We start from the raw sequence: 26,195 nt of genomic DNA on the forward strand, positions 1-26,195 counted from the left end.
GTGAACACAGGGCAAAGGAGCCCCTGCCCTGGATCCCAAAACTTAGCAGCTCCACAATCACAAGCATGTCCAAATATATATGTATTAAGGAACATATGTGTGTACCTATCTCTCAAGATCTGGGCTCAGCTCTGACACAATGAGACCATCACTTTAACACCCTCTCTTGTGATTAAAAAAGCCCAGGTCAGAAAGAAAGACCACAAATCTCTTGTTCCATGTCCTTGGAGCAAAAGCAATCATACTTTGGAGGCAGTGAGAGCTTGAGGGCCGTAGTTCCATCGGCCTCAGAGATGGACACTGTTCAGTAGCACACGTTAGATCGGAGCAACAGAAATGCTTAGCTAAGAGAAAAGACCGGTTAAATTCTCTTGTCCCATCCTCCCTCTCAGGTAGTGTGGATGCTGCTATAAGGAACTATCATTTCCTAGTAGGGCCAGTCATCCCACTTGAGCTTCTCTGTGTTCCAGTTTATATGGACTTGCAGGTACTCACCTCCATTTGAACTCTGATGCCACATCCCTCCAAAGTGAGGGGTAGGTCCGGGTGCATGAAGATCCCCTGAACTTGCATGTGTAATGTTACCAATACCTGTGATTTCCCTGTCCCTTCTACGCTCTACCTTACCCACCATGCCCCCAACTCCGTGGTTGATACACACACACACACACACACACACACACACACACACGAGCTGGAAGGGCTGTATTATTCGACAGATGAGGAAACTATTTCTCCTAAAGAGCCAGTGACTTGTTTAAAGTCACCTAAAAGCTGGGGCACCTGGGTGGCTCAGTCGGTTAAGTGTCTGACTTCGGCTCAGGTCATGATCTCTAGGTTTGTGGGTTTGAGACCCGCATTGGGCTCTGTGCTGACAGCTAGCTCAGAGCCTGGAGCCTGTTTCGGATTCTGTAGCTTTCTCTCTCTCTGACCCTCCCCTGCTCACACTGTCTCTCTCTCTTACTCAGAAATAAATAAAACATTAAAACATTAATTTTTAATTAAAAAAAACATTTTTTTTAATTAAAAAATTAAAAAAAAAATAAAGTCACCTAAAAGTTAAGAGAAGCCACATGCTGGGAGAACCCATCTCTCGGGGCCCAGTTAGAAGGTCACATATAGACGGTGGAGAGTGATGGTGGAGAGGACAGCCTGGGGGGACAGCTCTGTTTACTCCTGGTGCCCACACTAGTTGTAGGATCTTGGGGGCAAGTTTTTCAGAGTATTTAAAATATGGCTTTTTCTATTCCTACACAAAATTTAACATTAAGGGAAGCCGGTGACTTGTATATGGGAATTTTCTGGACTATTTTTGTAATTCTTTTATAAATCTAAAATTATCTTATGACCAAAAGTTTTTTTTAAAAGTATAGTTTTGTCTCATCTGTACTATGGAGACAGTAATGGTACCTACCTCACAGGAGGCTCAAATAAGTTAATATCTGTATAGGGATTAGCACAGAGTGCTGTCCCATAGTGAAGACTCTATAACTATTTTTAAAAGCTACCTCCTCCAGGAGACCAGTGACCAGCATTGCTGGTTGGTCATTGCCATGACCACTGCTTCCTTGGAGGCCCCATGTCTTCCCTTCTCAGGGGCCAGGGTGAATTTTAGTCTAAAATACCAGTCGTGTCAGTGTGGCCACTGGGAGCGTGTATTTGATGTTGGCTTTTCCACGTTCTCCCTGGGAACCCCAGCAAGTTCCTTGACCCCTCTGTGCCTCAGTTTCCTTTCTGAAAGCAATAAAAGTATATACTGCATATGGTTGTCATGAGGATCGAATGAACAGGGATTCTTCATCACTAACGGTGCCTGTCCCACGCCAAGCACTGCACAAGTGTTCTTATGGTTCAAGTCAGTGTTTCTCTAATTTATGTTTACTATTACCCATGGTAACGCACATACTTTCCATAACCACAATTTATTTTTTAAAGTTTATTTATCTATTCAGAGAGAGAGAGAATCCCAAGCAGGCCCTGCACTGCCAGCACAGAGCCCGACTTGGAGCATCAACTCAAGAACAGGGAGATCATGACGTGAGTGAAATCGAAAGCGAGACGCTCAACCACCTGAGTTACCCAGGCACCGCATCCACAGTTTTTCTCTTCTTTTTAATGCTGATTTGGAAGACTCCAGTTTCTAGGTAGTAATAGATCCCATTTTGTTTCTCTCATTAATATATAAGGTTCTCCAGGGACAGAGAATATGTCTGACTTATTTGGGTCTCCAATCACTTGGAAGAGAAATACACTTCTTCTTTCATTCAATTTACCAAGCTTCTATCATCCATTCCTTCCACAGACCCATCCTGACCATTTATGGGGCACCTGTTTATTTTGCGCCTGCTGTGTGCTAGTGCCCAGCACACATAAGACCTAGGTTGAATGAGTGAGCAAGGCGGGGAGGCAGGAGGCAGGGAAGGAAGAAGGCAGGGAAGGCAGGCGGGAAGGAAAAAACCCAGGGTCTTGGACCCCATCCCGGCCCCAGAGGGCTCCAACCGGCAGCAGCGCCTCTTCCACCCCCCACCTTCTCACTTTTCCTCGGCCAGAAAAATTTCCCCCGCTCCCACCGTCTCGGGCGGGATCCATCATCTCTGGCACTGGGGACACAACCCAGTGCAATCCCGGCATTGTGGAGGGGCGGCGCCGGGAGACCCGCCCCCTTGCCTCGGGCGGGCAACGCGGTGACTCCCTCTCCGGGCGCGCTGCAGCCTCCGCACCCCGGGAGGGCGTGCGCCCCTCTGCCGGCTGCTGGAGCGCTGGGCCCCCGGCCCAGGGAGTTGCCCAAGACTCTGGGTGACTCCTCCCCGGGGACCGTCCCCTCTCTGGGGCGCGTCATTCTCTCCACCCCTGGGGCCGACCCCGGCAGCCTCTGGCAGGGCGGCCACGCCAGGGACGCGTCTCGGCCACCTGCTCCGGAGCCGGGGAACCCGGGGCGCCAGCAGCCCGCGCGTCGGTCCGTGCGCGCAGGGCCCATGGAGCTGCCGGCCAGCAACACCAGCTGCCAGAACGGTGCGTGCCCGCCGCGCTTCGCGCCTTCCCTGCCCCGCCGCTCCTTTCCTTCGCTTCCACTCCCGCCAGAGCCCAAACCAGGGGCGGGGAGATGGGCGGCGGTCAGCGTGACTCGCACTCTGGCCAGTCTTGGGGAGAAGCAGGGTTCCAGCTGACTTCCCCTATCTTTGGAGCTGGTACCTGAGAGAGGGGTTGGGAGGAAGGGGGACACGTGGGGACGGAGGTTGCGGAGGCGGGCATCATTGTTTGCAGCTGGTCAACCAGTGGGGGAAGGGGGCTCATGGTTGTTTCTCATATATAGTTGCTTCAGATTCTAGTACCTGCCCGGGTCTGCCTGTCACCCTGGGATGAGGGAGAGGGGCGCAGAGACTCATCACCCCCAAACCCACACACACCTTTTAGGAAAAGGAGGGAAAGAACAACCCAGGAAGTGATCAAGGAAAGACCTATAACTTTACCTTGAGTTCTTGCTGGGAGCCTGGTGGTAGACTAGGCCCTTTACCTGCATTACTTCATGTATCCTTAACTCTAGAGGGCAGGTAGATATCATCACCTTGCTGTCTTCTTTTTGAGACTCCGAAAAGCCTGGTGGCTTGCTCAAACTAATCCACTGGGAGAAGTGGAATATTAAACTAGAGCCCTTGGATTCTAAAACCTGTACTCAGACTACTGTACTCTCTTCCTACGATATCTCCATTTTCCTACCGCCTCTGGCAGTTGTAGCCTGTGGAATAGCCCTGTTTCTCTACCTTCTCTTCTCCAGCTAAATGTTCAAAGCCAGCTCTTTGGGTGTTGGCTGGCTTTGGTCTCCTGACCAACAATGCAGCCCATTTTCAGCCTCACCTTCCCCTGGGGAGGAATATGTTCCCCAGCCTTAGCATATTCTGGAAGAGAAGCCAGAATCACCGGGCCCAATACCCACTTGTCTAATGAGCATTCTCCTCAGAACTGGATGTCCTTTGGCCATCAGCTGTCTCTCTTTTTCTTTTTGACCCTCTGGGAAAACTTCATTCAGCTGAGGGTGCTGTGCCCTTGGGTGCTTCAGGCCTCCCCAGAACAGGCAAGCTCACCCTTTGGCTCCACCTCCTGGAGATGTACCTTCAGGAGGGCAGGTGAAGGGTGTGGGGATGGGCTTGGCCTTCCTCTTGGGAGTCACCTTCCTTGGCCCATGTCCTCATTTCCTGAGTTTCAGGGAACTCTCCAGACTAGACTGTCTGAGCTGAGAAACAGGAGCGTGAGGTCAGACCAAATGTCATTAGGGATGGAAATGGCTTCTTGTCTCATCTTCTCTAGATTGTGCCACTGGTGTCAGGAAGAGAGATCTTCCACTATGGAAGACACATGGGTGTCCCCTGGTGGGTTCCAGGCCCAGCTCTGCCACTAGGGTTTTGGAAGATTCAAGCAGGTCCTTCCCCTTCTCAGGACCCCAGTTTTCCCAGCTGCAAGTGAGAGGGTTAGGCAGGCCATTCTGTGCCATGGAAGAAAGGTCAACATTGCACTTACCTTATTCCACCAAGATGCTGCTCTATCCTCCAGACACACCAAAGACAGAGCAGCATGACCTTGGACTTTGGGGCCCATCTATTGCTTGCCTGTAGTTCTAATTGGTATGAGGAGAACCCGGCCCAGGCTTACATCCTTGGCACAGCAGCCTGGAGCTTTGGGACCCACAGTTTGGAAAAGACCTTCGACCACCAGAAGTCACAAACCCAGATGCCTACAGGGGCTGAGCACATAAGCAGAATGACTGAAGGGAGCGAGGTACGGACTCTGAGGAATTGCAAGGAACATTTCCTAAGGGGCGACCACTCTCAGCTGCAGCCAGTCGTCGGCTGTGGGAAGGTGTACTTGACAAGGTGAAAACAGGCAGCTCAAAAGGTGAATTTTCATGGGAAATCGGATTCTTATTTTTTTTTAATGTTTATTTACTTTTGAGAAAGGGAGACACACACAGAACACAAGCAGGGGAGGGGCAGAGAGAGAGGGAGTCACAGAATCCAAAGCAGGCTCCAGGCGCTCAGCTGTCAGCAGAGCCCCACATGGGGCTTGAACTCATGAACCGTGAGATCATGACTTGAGCCGACGTCAGACGCTTAACTGACTGAGCCACCCAGGTGTCCCAGGAAATCGGATTTTTAAATGTTAGTAACGAGTTGATCTTTTAAAATAACCCTCAAGAGGCCAAGGAAACCCCACCTCACCCTTGCAGCCTGCTCTGTGGGGTGTATGTGGTGGTTAAGAGCATGACTTTGGCATCACACGGGCTAGGGGAACAATCTGGCTTCACTTCTTACCATCAGTGTAGTCTTACACAGGTTACCAAACTCATCAGGGCCCCAGCTTCTCCAGCCAAAACCCTGGACGTGACCACTGTGTCATTTTGGTGGTAGGGATGTTCATGCAAAGGCTCAGAGTAGAGGACCATGTGGACGCTGGCACTAGAGGATTCTTGGCTGTGTTTTTTATTGTTTCCCTGAACTTGGGCAGCTCAGCTCTTCTGACTGAGGGTCTGCCCCTCAGACCCAAGTTTGTCCTGTTGTCCTTGGTGTTTGTGCCAGAAAGGCAAGCAAGGGTTGGCTGATTCTGGGGCATGAGGGCTGATTCAGACTCTCAGGATCTCGAGGATTTAGAAAGCAAACTAAAGAGATTCTGCATGGAGTGACAGGGACACCAATGTCTCTGAGGCCTGAAGGAAGCCCCAGCCACTGACCGTAAGCACCAGACGTCTTATAATCTGGCCTGGGAATGGGCAGTTCTAACAAACGGGATGCTTCTATTTGGCCATCTTCAGACCTAGAAGGGGCTATGGACTCTCAGGCCTCACTCTCTCATGTTACCTGTCAGGAGTCTTTGCCGTGGCTGGAGGTAGGGACTCGGAAGTGCAGAGGCTTCTTGGAGGAGAGAATCCCTGTGTGATCCTGAGCTGTTAGAGGTCCAGAGGCCTGTGGAGGGTGGGAGGTTGGAGTCAGTGATGCCTGAGGGAGCTTGGAGAACCCTTCTGGCTGCAGGGTGCCTCCATACAAATTTGGGGTTATGTGTTGGAGTTCTGGAGTCAGACAGCCTGTGTTCTTAGGCAGGGCGCCTGACCTCTCATGGCCTCCATTCCACATCTGTGAAATGGGAATTCAAGGCAGCACTTACTGACAGATGGTTATGAAAATTAGATGAGTTCATGCAAATAAAGTCCCTAGCCTGGAGTACACACTCAGTGAGTGTTAACCATTACTGTTAGGTTGAGGCCCAGTGTGTGGGCCTCGGAAGCTGAAGTATGGGGTCTGAATTTCAGTATCTTCGAAGCATGCAAATGTCCCCAGCGTGACTCTCTTACCATGGTCTTCCTGTCCAGGTTCCCTGATCAGCCTATACTGCTCCTCCCAACAAGTCCTGTGCCAGATCGTTGGTGACCTCAGCCCCCAGACGCCCAGCAATGTCACCTCAAACAGCTGGAAGGAGCGGTTCAGGCAGAGCTACAGCTTCTACATAGGTCTGGGCCTGGCCTTCCTGTCCAGCTTCCTCATCGGCAGCAGCGTCATCCTCAAGAAGAAAGGCCTTCAGCGACTGGTGGCCTCAGGGGCCACACGAGCTGGTAGGGGCCTGAGGGGGAGGGCAGGCGGGGGGTATAGGGCAGCTGAGCCCTTGGCCAGCCCTGTGCACCTCCCTTCATAGGGGGCCACTGCAGCAGTTTGAGGGCCTGGTGTAAATAGTCACAAAAAGCTCATTGTCAACTCCCCTGGGAATCCAGTCCACCAGCAAGAGATGTTCCTTTAAAATCCAACATTTCTGGAAAGTTTCAAGATAAGTTAATTGGGGTACAGATAAGGAAAAGGCTCAGGACCAAGAATCAGAAACCCCAGATCTGGTCCAGCTTTATTTCTTATTGTCATCATAGGCAAGGCTCAACTTCCCTGCAAAATGAGAATACAAATACCTCTGCCCAGAACAGTGCTGCACACTGGTGTGCCCCAACAGCCTATCACACTGAACCCCTTACAGGCTACAAAAGAATTACTGGGTCTCTGTCCACAAGGGATTTATTTGTTTGGCAATAAGGTGTTTATCTATGAAAACATTCTGGAAGAAAAAGAATCATATGTAAAGGAATTAATTTATTTAATCATGGTTCACTGCAAACCTGCCGTGTGCCAGATACCATGATGGACATGGGGACACAGTGCCCTGTGAGGCATTGAGTTAAGTGGGAGACACAGGCAAGTTAATAGGCAATTGTTCCATAGTATGTTATTTGCTATCCATCATGGGGAAAATACAGAATGCTTTGGGAATATTTTGGAGGGGCATGTAAAGCCCAGGCTTGGAAGGTCAGGAGAGGTTTTCTATAAGAGGTGATCTGGAAACTGGGGCCTAAATGATGAGATGGCAAGGTAGTGGGGAAAAGAGGGAGACATTGTATTCCAGGCAGAAGGAACAGCAAGTGGAAAGGCTCGGAGGTGAGAGAGGATGAGTGATATTAGAAGCCAGAAGTCGTTCAGGATGGCTGGAGCATGGAGGGGTAAGAGATGGGGGAAGGGCCAGATGGTGAACGGTCTTGGAAACTGGGCTACGGAATTTAGGTGCAATTGTAAGTGACAAAGATTTGGGGCAGGGGAATGACATAGTTTGATTTACGATTTGAAAAGATTCCTGGTTGCTGGGTGGACAGTGGATTAGGGGGCAAGAGTGGAGCTTAGGAGACCAGTTAGGGGAGAGAGACAGCACAACTTACACCTGGGAACAGAGACAGCAGTAGAGTCCAGAGAGCTTTCCGGGTTTGGTGTCGACTGGCTCCCAGGAGATGGTGAAAACAGAGTCGAGGCTGACTCAGCTTTCTGACTTGAGCAACTGGGGAGATGAGGGTGCTGTTTTCTGTGATAAAGAATGCAGGAAGAGCAGGTTTATGCAAAGAAGATGGTTCAAGTTTGGGCATGTTCAGTTTAGTGTTTTGTGGGACACTGTGCTTTGGAAGCAGACTCCTGGGGCTCTAATTCCAGCTCTCCAGTTCCTGGTGATGTGATCCTGGGCAAGGAAAGTGCTTTCTCTGTGCCTCAGTTTCCTCATCTGTAAAATGGGGATAAGAGCAGTTCCAGCCTCTAGCACTGTTGTGAAGGTAGGCAGTGTGGTTACAAAGATGCTTGGCACGGAGTCAGCACGAGTGCTGGTATTACTCTTATCTAAGTGGGACGGCCAGCAGACAGTTGGATACCCAGGTCTAGAGCCAGGTACCTTCTGAAATGGAAAGCTATGAGATGTGGGGAGAAGTCAGGAGCAATGGTCTTTGTTGCTGTATCCTTCACTTCCGGACAAGTATTCAAAAGGCCAGAGATCTCTTAAAGTGCCAGAAAGAGATTTGCTTGTGCCAGGAGAAGTCCGGGTAAATATCACTGGTACTGTTCAGAAAGGCAGCTTCTCTGGAATCCCTTTTTCCCTCCATCTGCTATTTCCTTATCAAATGAGATTTCAACCCCTAGAATAAAAGGCTCTCAGTGCTCTTGACTTTTATGGAAGATCCCGAGTTCTTTAGGAACCTGATGAAATTTAAAGACCTTAGAAAAATGGGCATTTACAAAAAGCGACACACAATCTCTGGATTTTCACAGCATTGTCTAAAACCCATCTATTACTGTCATCATCATCATCATCATCATCATAACTAATATTATTTAGTATTGACTTTGTGGCAGGCTCTGAGTCTACCATGTGAACAAGGCAAACACAATTCCTGACTTCCTAGTGTTTGCATTTTAGTGGGAGATATGCCAGAAAATAAATACACATTAATTCAAATTATAAATAAATGTCATAAAGGAGACTGGGTGTGATGAAACAGAATCCCGAGAAGAAATAATAGAGATAAGAGGGTCACAGAGTGGGTCTTAGGGGAAGCAATATTCAAGCCAAGTCCTGTAGAGTGAGCAAATATATTTATGCAAATATCGTTAAGAAGACTGTTCCCAACATGGAAAAGCACATACAAAGGTTTTACAGCCAAAAAGAGCTCATCATTTTGGAGAAACTAAAAGAAAGCCTGAGGGACTAGATACTAGTAAGAAGAGTGGTAGGAGATGCCTTTGAGGAGGTGATCAGGGTCAAAACTATGAACTGACTTGTTTAGGATTTTGATCTTTAACATCTGAGCATTTACAAGCCATTGGCCTGCTGCAAGCTGAGGGGTGACAATATGATTTACAGTGTTAAACGATCATTGGCTGCTATGAAGACAGTGGGTTATAAAGGGATGATGAGAGTGGAATCAGATGAACCATAGAAGGCTATTGCCTCAGCCCAGGCCAGAGGTGGTATTACCTTGGAGTTGGATGATGACAGTGGAATGGACACATGTGAGATGATCTTTGGAGAAGGAATCAGCAGAATGGATGGAATGCAAAAGGTGGGGGAGTGGGAGGGTCAAGGGTGATTCTCTGATTTGTGGCTTAAGCAACTGGGCACATGGAGGTGCCATTTACTGAGTTTCATTTGGTAGGTGGGTGGGTGGATGGGGAGCATTTAAAATCAAGAGTTCTATTTAGGACAGAATTTGGGATGCCTATAGCAGATCCAAGAGATGTCAACTAAGCAACTAAACATACATCTAGGTTCCAAAGAAAGGATCAGTCTACATATATGAAATAAGGACACCTGCATAAAGATGGTATTTAAAACTTGGAGAATGGATAAACTCACCCAGGAGGGGACCCAGAAGGAAACCCAAAGGACTAACCAGCTAACATATATTGAACCCTTCAAGACTGGGAGTGAAGGTAGAGATAAGAAAGGTGCCTGAGAGAGCATGGCCAAGCACTTACTGTGTGTCTGTTCCTTTCTACAGTGGACGGAGGGTATGGCTACCTGAAGGACGCCATGTGGTGGGCTGGATTTCTCACCAGTAAGTGGGTTCTTTCTTACTAACAACTGCCATTGATGGCAGAGGCGGAGGTGAAAGGAGGGGCGGGGAGGGGGGGGGTGCATTTCTGTCTCCATTGTGCAAAGTGTGAATCTGAGACTCAAATTCCCAAGGGGAGAACCTTGACCATCTTTGCAGATTGACCATCTTACCTGTATTTCAGATCACTTTCTCAGCCTTCATCCATGAAACATTTAACCTTAGAGAGGTTTGTAGAGAGCTGGTAATGATTAAGATGTCGTTTCTCAACTTCCCTTGAAACAGAGAGTTATCACTCCTGGTTGGAGTCTCTTGGACTTGGCTTCTCAGCCGATTTTCCCATTCCAGAGGCAGCGTGTTGGCTCACTTCAGAACATGGCTGGCTGGTCTGCCACTTACAGTTCGCCCAGATTTGCACATTCACACATTTCCCCCGCTTTCCACCCACCCTCTCTGGCTTTCAAACCCTAATTCTTTTGAATGGAAAATTAGCCAGCTTTCCATTTATAAGTCAGGTTTTGACCCCAGTCTTAGCCAGGGCTCTCACATTCATCATCTACTTTCAAAGGGCAGACCCAGGTCATTTTCTACCAGCAGAGACAGAAAGGGCACTTGCAGGAGTCTGCAAACTAGAAAGTCAAATGCAGAGAATTAGGCCCTTTGGGAATGTCAGACTTTCTAACTGCCTGCCTGTCAGTCTGGGAAAGATGGCCTCACAACCAACTGGTATCCGAAGAACTAATAATTAAATGTTTCTTTATTTGATAATTAACATTCTAGAACTCACCTTATATATACAGATGAAATGTCAGCAGTCCCTGAGATAACCCTTAACCGTGCCTAGACTAGAAGCCAAGAGACCTCAAGAACAAGAAGGCATCCTTCCACAAACATTTCCTGTGAACATTTTCTGGGCCTAGCTTGCCCATCTAAAATGGAAGGATTTGATCAGGGTAGTCTGGGCCTGACCTTCTGATCAGATTGGCTACGAGGAGAGCATAAGGATCAAGACATTAAGGAATGATGGTCTGGGATTCTGTGAATGGTTGACCACTGAATGAAGCTGTCTCTACCCAGGTTAAGTTGGGCTGGAGACGGTGCATTGAAGCCACACTACTCTGTTTTCTCCCTTGATTTCCTAGTGGCTGCTGGAGAGGTTGCCAACTTCGGGGCCTACGCATTTGCTCCTGCGACAGTTGTCACGCCTCTGGGAGCGCTGAGTGTCCTCATAAGGTTATTGTCACCTCTCTTGCTGTCTCTGCCTCCTTCCTATTTTCAGTTTGTTGAGGTCTGGAACTGCCTAGTGGGGTCAACTGCCGCTTGCAATCAGGGTGGGTCAATCGTAGCTCCCAGAAAGAGGCATTGTGCTGCTCAGAGCTCCTGATTCGTGGATTGTTTACTGCTGGTTGCTCTAATATCTTCTTGAATGACTGGGCAATAGAAGGGCAGGCCAAACCCAAACGAGCTGGAAGGCCTTCCACTGCCACCAAGCTGATTGTCTCATGTCAGTGCTTTGGTGTCCCAATTGGAACAGCATACAAGTTAAAAGCATGAACTCTAAATTAGGTGTCCCAGAGTTCTGACCTTAGCTCTGCCGTTTAGTGGCATTACCATGGGCAAGTCATTTAACTTCTCTAAGCCTCAATTTGTCTATCTGCTCAGTTGGGATGCTAATACTACCTACCTGAAGGCATTGCTTCAAAGACTGTATGAAATGATGCACAGAAAGTGCATAGTACAGGGGCGCCTGGGTGACTCTGTTGGCTAAGCGTCAAACTTTGGCCCAGGTCACGACCTCACTGTTTGTGTGTTCGAGCCCCATGTTGGGCTGTGTGCTGACACTCAGAGCCCAGAGCCTGCTTCAGATTCTGTGTCTCCCTGTCTCTCTGCCTCTCCTCTGCTCTCTCTCTCTGTCTCTCAAAAATAAATAAATGTTAAAAAAAAAAAAAAAAAGAAGAAAGTGCATAGTACAGAACAGGCAGTGCAGAATAACCATAGCTAACATATATGAGGTTGACTGTGTGCTCAATGTTCTAAATGTTTCCCATGCATTAACTCATTTAATCCTCACAGCATCCCTACTAACAAGAAAGTAGGGGAGAACTGAGGCCAAGAGAGGTTAAGCAACTTGGTCAAAGTCACCCAGGTCCTAAGCGGCTAGGCCAGGATTCCCACCCAGGCAGTCTGATTTCAAAGTACTCAGCCACTAAGCCATGTCACCCTGCAGACATCTGATAGTTTTTAAAATAACCCATATTGGGGCACCTGGATGGCTCGTGGCTCAGTCAGTTAAGCGTACAACTTCGGCTCAGGTCATGATCTCATAGCTCATGGTTTTGAGCCCCACATTGGGCTCTGTGCTGACAGCTCAGCAAAGATTCTGTCTCTCTCTCTCTCTGGCCTTCTCCCACTCATGATCTCTCTCTCTCAAAAAAATAAATAAAACTTAAAAAATGTTTTAAATAACCGGTACTAAATATGTGTTATTCCCATTGCCTCATTCCTCTTGAGTTATAAGCAGAGTTCCTCTATGAGGGTCTTTGAGCCCCATTTGAAGCTGGCTGTGATTATTGGCTTAACCTAGGAGTCTTGGTAAATCCCAGCCGACCACATCCAGTACCCATAGTTTCCTGTTTTATTTTACTAACTTGATGACAATTTTGTAACATTTACACAATCAAAAACAAACAGAACTTTGACTCACATTGTACAGTTGGCTGATGTAGCTGTGATATGACTATCGTGTATCTCATTAATTTGCAAATTCCCAGTCCCAGGAAGTTGGGAGAGGAGGGGAGTACTCCATCATGTGACATCTGCCTGTGCTAATGCCACCAGAACATACATTGCGGGTAAAATGTTTTTGGTAGTTTTAGAGGCGAGATAGAAGACATTAAAAGAGCTTGAACATTAATCTCCCCTCTCTTCATATCTTTAACCAGCATTTGGGGGAGTAATTCATTGCTAGATTAGCCAACTGATTTTTACCCTAAGCTAATGTTATCTTTGTAAGGAAATAGAAACCTGCCATGAGATCATACCTGTCTTGCCTAATTTCCCTTCCTTCTTCCCTCACCTCTGCCAGCTCATTCTGAGGATGTGAGGGAATGAAAATCACATCACCAAGAAATAGCAAAGGACTGGACATGTTTTTCCCAGAAAAGAGAACACACAGAGATGTCACAAGAATTCTCTTCAATGAGGTCCAGGGGAGAAGCCATAGGCTTTATAATTAGACAGAAATTCAGCTAAAATCCTGGCCTTACTACTTACCAGTTGTATGACCTAGCCAAGTTATTTTAACTTCTACAAGACTCAGTTTTCACATCTATAAAATGGGGATAGTATATTGTCTCAAAGACAATAGTAATGTCTCAAAGAGTTGTGAGATGTGAGTGAGATATAATAAGTAGAAAATTCCTAGCATAATACTTAGCATGTAATATATATGCCCAAGATACAGTGCTTATAATTGTCTTTGTGTTTATTTATATTGGCTTATACAAATGGAAGAAGAAAAGATTTGTTCCGTACGGCTCAAGGAATAGAAATGGGGCAATGGTAGAAATTACCATATTTTTGGTAGTTAGAATGAACTTACAGTAGACTCATTTGCCTTGTGAAGGCGTCAGCTGCTTGCCACCAGTGGTTTACAAGCCATGCCTGAAAGCAGTCTGTAATGTTAAGAGAAGGTGTGCTCATTGGTAGGGGGTTAGACAAGAGTGCTCTGAAGGATTTTTCCTACTCTTGTGTTTGGGGATCTTTTAGTCTCTAAAATGAAAGAAATCCACACATAGGTTGATCCCTCCAGCACACACCATAAACCTCCCCTAAATAAGTTTCTATTTCCAATGTTTTTGGAGGAGAGCAGTGAGTCCTGATCTGTTCTTCATGAGCGCTTGCTCAGCCTCCATTTTCCTTCAGGACACTGAGACAAGTATGGCTCCTAATCTGTCTCCTATTTCCACGTCCAGTGCCATCCTGTCCTCATACTTCCTGGGAGAGAATCTGAATCTGCTGGGGAAGCTGGGCTGTGTGATCTGTGTGGCCGGCAGCACAGTGATGGTGATACACGCCCCCGAGGAGGAGAAGGTCTCTACCGTCGTTGAGATGGCTGCCAAGATGAAAGACACAGGTAGGCTTCGAGCCCTTTTGAGCCGGAAGGCACTGGGTAGGGATGGATCCAGGGGAAGGTCTGGCTGGGTGCTGACCATGCCAGGCGCTGTCACCTGGAGGAGAAGGAAGCTAAAGAAAGAAAGTTAGGGGACTGGTCCTAGGGTTAGCTCACAGGCTTCCCAGCCTGATATGTATTGATGGCATTTATCATGTGTTTACTGTGTGCCAGGCATGGTTCTAAATATTTTTTATGCATTGTCTTAGTATGTTCAGGCTACTGTAACAGAATGTCATAAACTGGATGGTTTATAAACAGCAGAGATTTATTTCTCATAGGTCTACAGGCTAGGAAATCCAAGATCAAGGCCCTGATAGATTTTGGTTCATAAATGGTCATTACATGGCCATCTCTGAGCCCTTACATGTTGGAAGGGGTAAAGGATCTCTCTTGGGTCTCTTTTACAGGGACACTAATCCCATTTATGAAGGGCCACCCTCATGGCCTAATCACATCCCAAAGGCCCCATGTCCAAATACCAACACGCTGAGGATTAGGTTTCAACATATGAACTTGAGAAGACATGGTCTGGTAGCATGCATTATCTCATTAAATCTTGCCAAAAGAGCTCTATGAGAAAGGACCCATTCTTTTAACTTACTATTTTTTTAATTTTTTTTATTTTATTTTAGAGAGAGAGCAAGAGCAAGGGAAAGGGGCAGAAGGAGGGACGGAAGGAGAGAGGGAGAGAGAGAGAGAGAGAGAGAGAGAGAATCCCAAGCAGGCTGCATGCTCAGCACCAAGCCCATCATGGGGCTTGATCCCATGACCCTGGGATCATGAACCAAAATCAAGAGTTGGATACTCAACTGACTGAGCCACCCAGGTGCCCTATTCTTAAGGTCCTATTCTTAGCCCTGTTTTACAAATGAGAGAATGGAGGTCTTGTGGTTTAATTAATAACTTGTCCAAATTATTAAAAAGTTGCATGATGGGACTGAACCCTACTCAGTGCTGCATGCCATCACTGTGGGTAGGGGTTCTACATAGTAATTGCATCCTCTATAGCTCAGATTATCTATCTCCTGCCCCTCCTGAAGGGTACATCGTGTTTGCTGTGCTTCTGCTGGTGTTCTGCCTCATCCTCATCTTCATCATCGCCCCACGCTATGGACAAAGGAACATCCTCGTTTACATCATCATCTGCTCTGTGATTGGGTCCTTCTCTGTGTCTGCCGTCAAGGGTCTAGGCATCACCATTAAGAACTTCTTCCAGGGGATGCCAGTTGTGAGGCACCCCCTCCCCTATATCTTGTCCCTCATCCTGGCACTTTCTCTCAGCACTCAGGTCAACTTCCTGAACAGGGCGCTGGACATTTTTAATACTTCCCTGGTGTTCCCCATCTACTATGTGTTCTTCACCACGGTGGTGGTTACCTCTTCCATCATCCTCTTCAAGGAATGGTACAGCATGTCTGCAGTGGACATTGTGGGCACCCTCTCTGGCTTCGTCACCATCATTCTAGGTGTGTTCATGCTTCATGCTTTCAAAGATCTGGACACCAGCCAGACCAGCTTGCCCCACATGCACAAAAACCCAACCCCATCTCCCACCCCTGAGCCCACTGTCATTAGACTAGAAGACAAAAATGTCCTAGTGGACAATATAGAACTCTCCAGCACCCCATCACCAAAAGAGAAGCCCAAAGTATTTATAATTCATTCTTAAAGCATGGAATACATGAGTGAGAAGATGAGCTTTACGGTACAGCCTGACTTCTCAATTTCAGAGCCACCTGGTTATTTTCAGCACAACTGTTACTGATGGGCTCTCTTTTCTTGAGATGTTCATTTATACCTCATCACTGTTTCCAGAAGAAAAATCCCTACCCAGTGAGCGGTGGTTGCAGAACTTCATGGAAACAGCCTCAGTGACCAAATACCCTACTTTACATTGGTGCCAGCAGGTCCCCTGGACCTCCCTTCCCACTTGTTTCCTCAGTGCCATCTCTGTGTTGTTGGGAAGAAGGTAGAATTTGACCCATTGAATGTAGCACAGGCCAAGAACTTCCCTGAGATGCTGGTCATCAGGAAATCCTTCGGACTAGTTCTCCTGAGACTGAATCCCGTTCCTCAGCCCAAGGACAAAGTGCAGCTGGCTCCTGGAGGCCCAGAGAGCAATTCGTCACGCCTCCCCATCCAGAGCTGACGACTAATGTGAGACGTCTTGCTGCTTTTGCTACTTCCTCTTTGGAGACAACAGCATGACCTCAGCTGACCTTCTTACTGTGAAAACCACCTGATGTCTCAGGGAACATTTCCACCAGCCCATTCCTGGAGCACTCCAGCCGGGAGGTCAGCATCTTCACTTCTGTCCACTCTACCCCTATCCCTGCCCCCTTCCGTCTCTCTCTCTGTCCTAAGGAGTTGTCACCGAGACATTTGGGCAATTACCTTAGAACTCAAAACAAAATGACAAAGACAATGATCCTTTATAGCCAAGCTCTGCTGGCCCAACCCAGTGGTTCATTTTGCCTCCCTCTGGAAAGAGAACAGCATTTGCACTGCTCTTCAAAGTAGTCTGGCTGCCCAAATAGAATTTGGCAGAATGCACTTTCCTTTTCCTCAAGGAGTAAACCAAAATATGATTTGGGGAGATGGGGACAATGAGGAGCAATGTCAGGACTTGGCAGAAAGCAGCCACAGGCCCTCTAGAAACCAGGGCTAACTTTTGTGTTTACTCTGGTGCCCAACCAAGAACCCAGGTAGAAAGGGCTCTGGGTAATTTCTGGGCTGTAGCCTTAGAGGCTTGAGCAGTGGAATCTGCTTTGAACTTCCATGACCAAGTGGGGTGTAGGCTTGGCATGCAGTGCTTTCTGGCTGTTGATCACATTGCCACCAAGTCCTCAATGCCACTGATGAGCTACCCACTTTAGGAAGCCACAGATCATGGCTGCTTCAACACCACCTGTTTTGGGGACTGCCTTTGGTCCCCTCACATTTGGCCAGAAGCATTCAAAAAACAAGAACAGCTGGAGAGAGAGAGATAATTCCCTTCCTGTCTTCTTTCTAGCTGCAAGAGTGTGGGAATTGGTGGAAGGGCCACTGGAAGGGAAGTAAGAGAGCCAGTATATCTATAAAGAGGGAAGGCTTGATCCTCAGCCCCCAAGTGGGTGCAGAGCCTTCCCTGTATAACCCCGTACCTGTGTCCTGTGTTGATATCCCATGTCCTAAGCACAGCCAAGCCCGGCCCAGGCTCTTGCTGGCCTTGAAGCCCCAAAGGCTCAGCTGACCAATACACTAGCTTCCTGCACCTCCAGCCTCAAATCCCCAGGTTTTAATGAATGTGGATTTCTGTCTGTAAACTAAAATCAATGGAACATGTTGGATCTTGAGAATGGCAGTAATCTAAGAGCCCTGAGAGTGTGGTTTACAGGGTCAAGAATAAAGACCTCTGGGTATGTTTACTTGATACTTGTGTCTTGGCTTTCCTTGGACACAGAACAATTAAACTGGTTTATCTAATGCTGAGGGGCTGGTCCCCAATCTCTGGAGGGTTGTGACTGCCAAGTAAGTCCCTACAGTAACTTTCACAGCCACACCCTCACTACAGTGGGAAAGGCTGGGGAATACTCGGTTGAAGATATTCATCCCTTGTTAATTCCTGAGCCCATACTGGGAGCCAGGCACAGTATGAACAGCTTTATATAAATTCTTTAAGTCCTCACAAAAAAGGTAGATATGTTTTTCTGCCCCATTTTATAGATGAGGAAAATGTCTCAGGGAGGTTAAGTAATCGCCCAAGTTCACACAGCCAGGAAGAGTCAAAGTTGACATCTGGATCTGAGTCTATAGTCTTAACCATGAGGCAGTGTGTCTCTCTGAAGGACTAAACTAAGTCTGGCATTACTTTGTTCATTCCTTTTCCTGTGATCTGTGCTGTTTCCCCTGTCTGGCTATAAGCGTTATGGGAGCTGGTCTTTATTTGCTGCTTATTTTCAATGCTGAACACATAGTTGGCACTCAGAAACTATCATTTATTGAATAAAGGAACAATACTGTTCTGATAGTCCTTTGCCCAAACTCTCTCAGGAGCCAACTCTCAATTAAGAGCAGATCTTAACAAAACCCTGGCATGTTCAGCAGGGCAACTCGAAAACTGATGTAGTCAGCAGTCTCCGAGTGCTTAGCCCGGGTTAGGCCCTGGTGGGAGCTTTCACATGGGACACTTCATGGATGATCACACTTGTGAGGTATGTATTACTCCCACTGTGTAGCAAAAAGAGGCTCAGGGTTCTGGAATTTATCCATTCCCACACATCTAGTAAGCAGCAGAGCTGGGATTTGAACCAGGTCTGTCCAACCAGGCTTTGTGTATTACATTGCTGATCAATCTATTACTATCAACCCTGAGATTGGCTGGCAGAGTAGACTAAACCAGTGGCTGGTTGAGATGATGGGTGTTAAGCAGGCGGAGGGTTTAGGTGCGGCTGATTTCATGAGGAGCCATTTTAGTAGTCAAAGCATTTGATATCCTTAGGCAGTCTCAAAATTCTGAGAAGTCAGAAAAATATCACCAGATGCCAAAGAACTCCCAGGGCTTTTGTGAAGATTAAATGAGGTCATGTTCATATAGAAAGTAACATACAATGCCTAGCATAATTTAAGTACTCAGTAAATGTTACCTTCTGTCATGGTTATTATGATTCTCTCTCAGAGAACCTCAAAACCGAGGCTCAAATGAGAGAATAAGGGTGGGATCCTTCTGGGGACTCAGAGGCACTAATGGGTGGGAGTTATCACATAGGGCTCTGAAGTCAGAAGGTACACCCAACTTGGGCAAGTCTCTCCCCTCTTTGAAGTGCATGTTACTTAGCAACAAGATGAGGAGGCCAATGAGGGTCTTTGCTGTCTCCAAACGCAATAGTGTAGCATGAGGAGAAACACAGCAGAGAATCCCAGGATCATCTTTTCATTGCCTCTAGTGACCCCAAACCTAATTAAACTAGGCTAGCCTACGTCCAGGTACAAAAATAAGCAGCCTTCTCGCCTGATCGTGGGGAAACCCTTTGCTGTGGCTTTGGGTCTTCATTGTGGCCTGACAGGGGGACTGACTGATGGTCTCTGTGGGAACTCTTCTAAGGAGTCCTCATGGGAAGACCCTATCCAGGCTGAGCAGTGGGAGATTAACACCAACAAAAAAGAATTGTCAAACCAGACAACATTTCAAATGACAATTTATTTTAATTAAATACAAACAAGGGGGAAAAAAAGGCACCATGGCCCATTCAAGTATTTTGCATAGATGTACAAATATTGTAAACAATTAATAGGTGGACAAGAGAGAAGAGGATCTGTTTACCGTGAACAATCTCTAAATAAAAAGGAAATTCACATGCCCTAGATCCCAGACGCATACGTACACACAGCGGATGGTGTGAGAGGATGCACAGAAGGGTGGCTTTGGGGACACTGGTTTGGATTCTGCAGAACCCCTCTTAGCAAGCTTCCCTAGGGATGGGGCACCTTTCCAGTTGGCGTTCCCTTGGCTTTCCTGGGTAGCTAGCAGAGCTGTTATATACACATTTAACACAATCCGGACTTTAGAACTGGTCCCCCATTTAAAATATGCAAGTCTTCCTTTGTCAAAAAAGAACAAATTTGGACATAGGTAAGGGGAGGTTTTATTCAAAAGGATTATGGCAAGAGATAGCAAGGAGCTACTGTGGTATGGAGAAGAGGCTCCCACAATACTATGGGATCTGCAAGTGTCTCAGAGCTGGGGCAGAAAAGGGTTTTTATAGGGAGAAGTAAACAAGGGTAAAACAACTGATGGCAAGTCAGCTGCTGCGTAAAACTCCCACTGAGACAGGGGGGCAGGGGATGGGGACGCTAGCTCCCTTGCGTCCCTTGAGGTTTACTTTTCAGAGATGGCTCCCGGGTTCTTAAGAAAAACATTTAGAGGGTTGTAAAACTGACAGGCTAAGTTAGCTTTTAAAAAGATTGACATACAGCTCCATCTGAACAAAGGGCTGGTTAACTCCACCAAGCTTTAGCTAGGCTCGTCTCCCCACCCGACTCTGACCTTGGACCCAGCCTCAGCCTGAGCCAGGGCACGACCCTTGTGCAACAGCCCTCCCCCGACAGGGAGACTGAGTGCAAGGATGCCTCAACTGCGGTTCTTTCTAGCCAAGTCCACTCCATCCTAACAAATAAAAGACCCCTTTATGAGCTTTGAGGTACTTGCAGATCTTACAGGAGCTCACCTGAGCATTCTCCCTAGTGCCAGCGCCCTGCCCCGAATGCAAGTTCCCTTGCCTTGCCTTGCAGTAATCCTTTCAAATAAAGTCCCTCTTAACCTAAGGCCGTGTTTGTTCTTATTTGTCACCTCAAAGCAGCACAGGGGCACAGGAGGGAAAAGGGAGCACGCAGTGGTCAGTCTCGCTCCTGGGCAGCCTCTCAGCCTGCCAATATGGCTACTCCCAGTCCCCGACACAGCCAGAAGTGAAACAGTAAACAGAACCGGCCGCCAAAAGTCTCCATCAATTCAACCTTCTTCCAGTTCACAGTACAATTTCATGGTATAGAGGTGGTATTAAAATAACAGAAAACAAAAAACAGAAAGACAAGAAAACATGGGGCTCTTTCTGGTACGGTTCCAGGGAGGGTGTGTTTCAGGTTCAAAAGGCTCATGCAGCCACAAGGGCTATGGCATTTTCACTTCAGAGCCTTTGACCTCCTGATACATGGGGAAAAAGCTAGACATACCACAGGAACGTCTGTGAAGCATGCGGGTGAGCATAAGGGTGATTTTTTTTTTTTTTTTTTTTTTTTTTTTTTTTTTTGTTGTNTTTTTTTTTTTTTTTTTTTTTTTTTTTTTTTTGCCAGGGTGTTTTCACCTTTACTTTTCTGGGACCCAGCCTTGAGGCCTGGGGTGTTTGAAGTAGCACAATTACATGGAAGGCTGTCCCCTGACCTAATCAGGCAGCAAGGAAGGTGGAAACTGGCTATGGGGATCAACCAGGGCCCTTGTCTGGGAGACAGACGCATGAATATCAGACTACCTGAGGGAAGACAACCTCATTTCCCTGAGATCTTTCTAAATCTACCTCATGTGTGTTCCCAGGGAAATCCAAATCTCCAAGTTGTCTAAAACCCGAGAACATCTATCGAGCACCGGTTGTGTGCAGAGAACTGTAAGGGGGCCCTGGGTTGGTGGTTGGGAGTAAAAGCTCAAGCTCCTTCCTTGCATTGAGGTTTTCAAGCGTGAACAACGGCTCACGGCAGGAGGTGGGGACAGCACAGCACCCTTCTGGGGGCGGGAGACCCAGAGCACCACATAGCCTTCCTTCTTGCTCTGAGGGGGGCAGTACCCAGTGCAGTAGCATTTCCCCAGCTGCTCCAAGTTCTTTCTGTAAAGGTCAGATAAAGGCAGTGAGCAGAAGAAAGAACACAAGGAAGTCAATGATAAAAAAGCCTGGTGGCCCCAGCTCTGACTGTTCCGTCAAGACTGCTGACCTCTGCTTCTCTACAGATCCCTAGAGACAGGTCAGCTCTCCGCTCAGGGGGCAACCACCATGCCTCCAATCAGTGGCCAGACCTAGAGCCAGGCTGGGGTTCTGTCCCCTTTGCTGCCATCCCTGAGGACCTTACTTAGATTTCCACCAGGGAGTAGAGGGTAAGACACCCTCACCCTGCTGAGGTCACAAAGCCCAATGGAACAAAAAGCTCCAACCCCCATAGCCGTGGCCTGAGTCTCCTCTGGTCGACATCCTTGAGAACCACATAGGAAATCCAGTGGCCGCCCCCTGCGGTAGGACCCTCACTTGTAAGTCACAAGCCCCGGGTCTCCAGGAGGCTGGGACTGCTGAAGACCCATGCACCGCAGCACCATACCTCAGGGAGGCCTGAGTGGGGAAGGAGAGATTTCTGAAGGGAGAAATCAAAGTCACCGGACATTCGTTAAGACAAGGAAACAAAAGGCAACCAAGAATGATCCCAGGCGAGAGCCACAACCTTTGGCATTGGCTCAGAGGAGGCCCAAGCCTAGTGCTCCCTCTGCTGTCTATACTGCCCACAAATAGTACCTGTCGGAGTCAGGGCGACCCGTGTGAATAGGAGAGGTGGGGGGTTAGAGTGGTGGGAAGGGAGTGGACTCCACTTGTTCACATGTGGCCACAGAGCCAGGACTGGTGGCCTGAACCAAGCCCTGGGCAGCGCCACGGTGGAGGCTGGTCGGACCCCTCTCAGTCTCAGAGCTAAAAGGGATGAGTAAGTGTCCAGCCTCTGTCGAGCCTGGGACCTTCAAGGGAGACAGAAGAAATGGAAAGCTCTCATGCACACCCTCCACCATAGGACGTGGACGGGTGGCTTCTCCAAGCTAAGTCTTGGGCTGAAGGGCTGAACAGGACTTTTCCCAGCTGGGCCTACATGCTCATATAGCCCAGACCATCCCCACTGGCACCTCTGAGGTGATGGGCCAGCCCAAGGGAGGCTGGAGGAGAAGCTTCCATTTGTCTTCGTCTGTGTTCTCCCCTCCCTTCCCTGGGGCACTATATTGCACAAAACAACACTTTGATGTCATTGGACAGTAGTCTCTCTGGGCCTCCCAGGAAGCCGAGGAGGCACTGAGTCAAGAAGGAGATTTTCGGAGATGCGGTGGTTCTGGGAGGAGGGAGAGAGGGGAGGAGGAGCTAGGAGGTGGCCAGACATGCTTTTTCCAGGTTCCGTGGCCACAGTTCCTTTTGGGGGTTCAGAGTCCTCAAGGAAAGGCAGAGGCCCCTTTAGAGGGGTCTAGATCTTCGGGCCAATCATCCCCCCAGCCCTCTGTGATCTGTATTCAGGAAACTGTGGAAAGAAAGAAAAGGAGGGAGAGAGAGATCAGCTAAATGCTGACCAGGGGGGTCAATGGAAGCGGTCCTCTTGCTTTTGAGAGGTCGGTAGGATAGACAGACCATCAGCTGGGAATGGTTTCCTGTAGACGTACGTCATGGTGTCTGTGCATCCAGACTATCAACCCTCCAGTGAGAGGTGAGGTGGTGCCCCCAACCTGAGCTGCAGCTCAGTCCACAGATCTCCCAGGCCTGGTGGGAACAGAGGGCAGTTGGCCAGCTTCCTCGCCTCCTCCCCTCTGTCCCAACTTCCAGAACTGGCAGCTTGAGAACATGTCAGCTCCAGCGAAGAGGGAAGAAGACAGACCATTTGTAAATAGCCTATCGCTAGCCAGCAGTTTATATAAACTAACTGCCTTGACTTTCGCAGTGGCCTGATGACACTGACTACTGCTGCTTCTTATTGCCTCTTTCCAGAGAAGGAAACTGCAACTCAAGAATGATTTGCTCAGGGCCATTCGGCTGGCCAGTTGCAGATCCAGGTTTGAAGGCACCATAGTTCAGGCTCCTAAGCATCACTTTTTATATGAAAGAGAAAAAGTCTAACCCTAAGTTAAGGGATAGTCATGCAGGAAACACTAAGGTTTGGTCCTTGGCTTTTGTTCTGGAAATTCATCCCTGCAAAAAGGAGCATGAATCGGTCTGTTTTCCCAAACACACTCTTGCCCCCTGAAGCCCTCTGACTCCAGCTTCCACCTTGAGGCTTTCCACAGACTCACCTTTGGGACAGGTGCTGCCAGAGGCCGGGACTGAAGAGAGGCAGTGGCAGTGGGCCGCAGCACGGAGGCGCCACCTGGCCTGGGGAGGCTCTTGCGGCCTGGCACGGGGTTAGCCGGGAGTGCCTTCTGCGGCGGCCGCGGCCTAGAAACATCCTGGGGAGAAAGTCACAAGCCTCACTCAAAGGCCAGGGGCATCTGTTTGAAAGCAAATGCTCCTGAAATATTACAGATCATAATCAGATGAGAAAAAGGATATACTTTATGGTCTTTTTTTAAAAAAAATTTTAAAGATTTTTTTGAGAGAGAATGTAAGCAGAGGAGGGGTAGAGAGCGAGGGAGACACAGAATCTGAAGCAGGCTCTACGCTCTGAGCTGTAAGCACAGAACAGAGCTGGACGTGGGGCTTGAACTTGTGAACCAATGTCGGACACTTACCCAACTGAGCCACCCAGGTGCCCCTGTATGGTCCTTTTTAAAAAGAAATTGTGGGGAAGCCTGGGTGGCTTAGTCGGTTAAGTGTCCAACTCTTGATTTCAGCTCAGGTCACGCTCTCGGTTTTGTGGAGTTGAGCCCCACATCTGGCTCTGTGCTGACACTGTGGAGGCTGCTTGGGATTTTCTCTCTCCCCCTTTCTCTCTCTGCCCCTCTCCCACTCACGCTCTGTCTCTCTCAAAAATAAATAAATAAATTTAAAAAAACATTAAAAAGAAATTAAGCGCATATGTGTTTACAAGCTCAGGAAAAAGCCTTTCTGGAGATCAAGCTGGCAGTATCTTTTAAAATCAGAAATGGTCACTCTCCAATCTGATAATTCTATGTCCTACTATCTACAAAGGAGCACAAAAATGAAATTGCGAGGATGTTCCTTGCAACACTGTCTGTGACAGCAAAAGAAATCACAAACAACCAAAATTTCCATCAATAGGTTAGTAAAGTTATATAGTAACAAATACAGTGTTTTAAAAAAATAAAGTAGGGTATAAAAGCCGAGGTTGAAAATGATCAAGAGTCAATTCAAGTTGTAGAGGACAGTTTACATAAAATAAGTGCCTCCCCCCGCCCCCACTGCCACCATGAACATAAACATAAATGCACAGAAGAAAGTCAGAAAGGATACATACCAAATTGACAACAGAGGTTGAGGTGTGAGTGGGGAGAGGGGTCGACCAGAGGGAACATTCACCTTTTTTTTTAACAAGACCATATATGTGTATTACTTGAGCAAATAGAAAAAAAATTTTTTTTAAAGAAGAAACCACATTTTCCACATTGGTTTTCTGTGGGTGGCACAATTAATGGGATTCTTTCCTTTGTGCTTTCATAATTACCTTTATGTTTTGTCACCTTCTCAATAAGGTCTTTCCTGACCACCTTATTTAAAATTACAACCCCCCCACCGCCCGCCAAGCCTGGCATTCAGCATTTCCAGACTTTTATTCTAGTCTCCCCCTTTTGCTTTTTTTAGAAGGGGAATATATCACTTACCCCTTTCCAACATACTATACAACTTCCTTATTTCTTATTTTCTGGCTCTCCACCCCCCACGAGGCCAGAAACAGGGGTAGAGGTCCTTCTCTATTTGGTTCGCTGACAGAGCTCAAGCTTCTAGAACAGTGCCTAGTACACAGTAAGCGCTCAACACATATTAGTTGAACAAATAAATTTCTGAGCTAGTCAAAATTCTTTTTTTTAAATTTTTTTTTAATGTTTTATTTATTTCTGAGAGAGAGAGACAACGTGAGCAGGGAAGGGTCAGAGAGAGAAGGAGACATAGAATCTGAAACAGGCTCCAGGCTCTGAGCTGGCAGTCAGCACAGAGCCTGATGTGGGGCTCGAACCTATGAGCTGTGAGATCACGACCTGAGCCAAAGTCGGACGCTCAACCAACTGAGCCACCCAGGCGCCCCAAAATTCTTAAAATAACTATGTATTTCTTCTGCGATCAAAAAAATATATATGTATTTTTTAATATTTTATTTATTTTTGAGAGAGAGATAGAGACAGTGAGATGTAAGAGAGAAGCCAAATCCAAGCACACTGGGAATTCCAGTGCTTTCAGCCCTTGATTGTTCCCCTTTCTGAGGTCACTAGCAAGCCTAAAAATGGCCAAAAGGCAAGCATACAGAGAGGGCAGGAACAAATCACAGAAATAGGATTTTTTGAAAGAAGCTTCACACCCATTAGAAACCTGAGAGCAGAATTAAAGCTCAAAGAATAGAAGAATAGCAGATTCTGTGACCAAAAGGCCATGTTCTCCAACTCCATCCCTTCCCTGAAGGACAATGCAATGCCCCACCCTTCCAGCCCAGACAGCTGCCAAATGGCAGCGGCTGCTGGAGGCCAGGACAGAGACCTTCTGGGGGAAGCGACAGCTGGGAGCAGATGTCAGGCTGCTGTGGGGAACTGCTGTGTTCCCTAGCTGCTTGCTGTGCAAAATGAGCAACCGGGGCTGGGGGTGGGGTGGGGGTGGGGGCATGGATACGTGTCACTGGCCTGACAACCCCGACCTCCATCAAGGACCAATGTGCAGGACTCCCCGTTGCCAGCCTGTTCAGATTTACGGGGACCAGGGAACGTCCCAC

The 26,195-nt window shown here is 47.7% G+C and overlaps 2 protein-coding genes across 4 annotated transcripts in view; one reads left to right on the plus strand and one right to left on the minus strand.

Moving 5' to 3' along the window:
- Window positions 1-2,960: 2,960 nt before the first annotated feature.
- On the plus strand, window positions 2,961-17,433 carry NIPAL4 (NIPA like domain containing 4). Of its 2 annotated transcripts, XM_077780749.1 has the most exons (6): window positions 2,961-3,012; window positions 6,359-6,598; window positions 9,836-9,892; window positions 11,032-11,122; window positions 13,864-14,024; window positions 15,104-17,433. In XM_077780749.1, the coding sequence occupies exons 1-6, from the start codon at window positions 2,976-2,978 to the stop codon at window positions 15,730-15,732; spliced, it is 1,215 nt and encodes a 404-aa protein (XP_077636875.1). In that variant the 5' UTR covers window positions 2,961-2,975; the 3' UTR covers window positions 15,733-17,433. The 2 variants fall into 2 exon arrangements, with proteins under 2 accessions (XP_077636875.1, XP_077636874.1); XM_077780748.1 differs by lacking the exon at window positions 9,836-9,892 and having other exon boundaries at window positions 2,976-3,012.
- Window positions 17,434-19,223: 1,790 nt separating this feature from the next.
- The window catches only part of ADAM19 (ADAM metallopeptidase domain 19), a 98,512-nt gene continuing 91,540 nt past the window's right edge, over window positions 19,224-26,195 (minus strand). For both annotated transcript variants that reach the window (XM_077780786.1, XM_077780785.1), the window contains exons 22-23: window positions 23,614-23,766; window positions 19,224-22,850 (exon numbers count right to left, since the gene is read on the minus strand). In XM_077780786.1, coding sequence (XP_077636912.1) covers window positions 22,797-22,850; window positions 23,614-23,766 — 207 coding nt within the window. In that variant the 3' untranslated portion in view covers window positions 19,224-22,796. The remainder of the gene's footprint in view (window positions 22,851-23,613; window positions 23,767-26,195) is intronic.

Source organism: Crocuta crocuta, unplaced genomic scaffold (genome assembly GCF_008692635.1).
Source record: "Crocuta crocuta isolate KB4526 unplaced genomic scaffold, BGI_CrCroc_1.0 scaffold343, whole genome shotgun sequence".
NCBI lineage: Eukaryota > Metazoa > Chordata > Mammalia > Carnivora > Hyaenidae > Crocuta > Crocuta crocuta.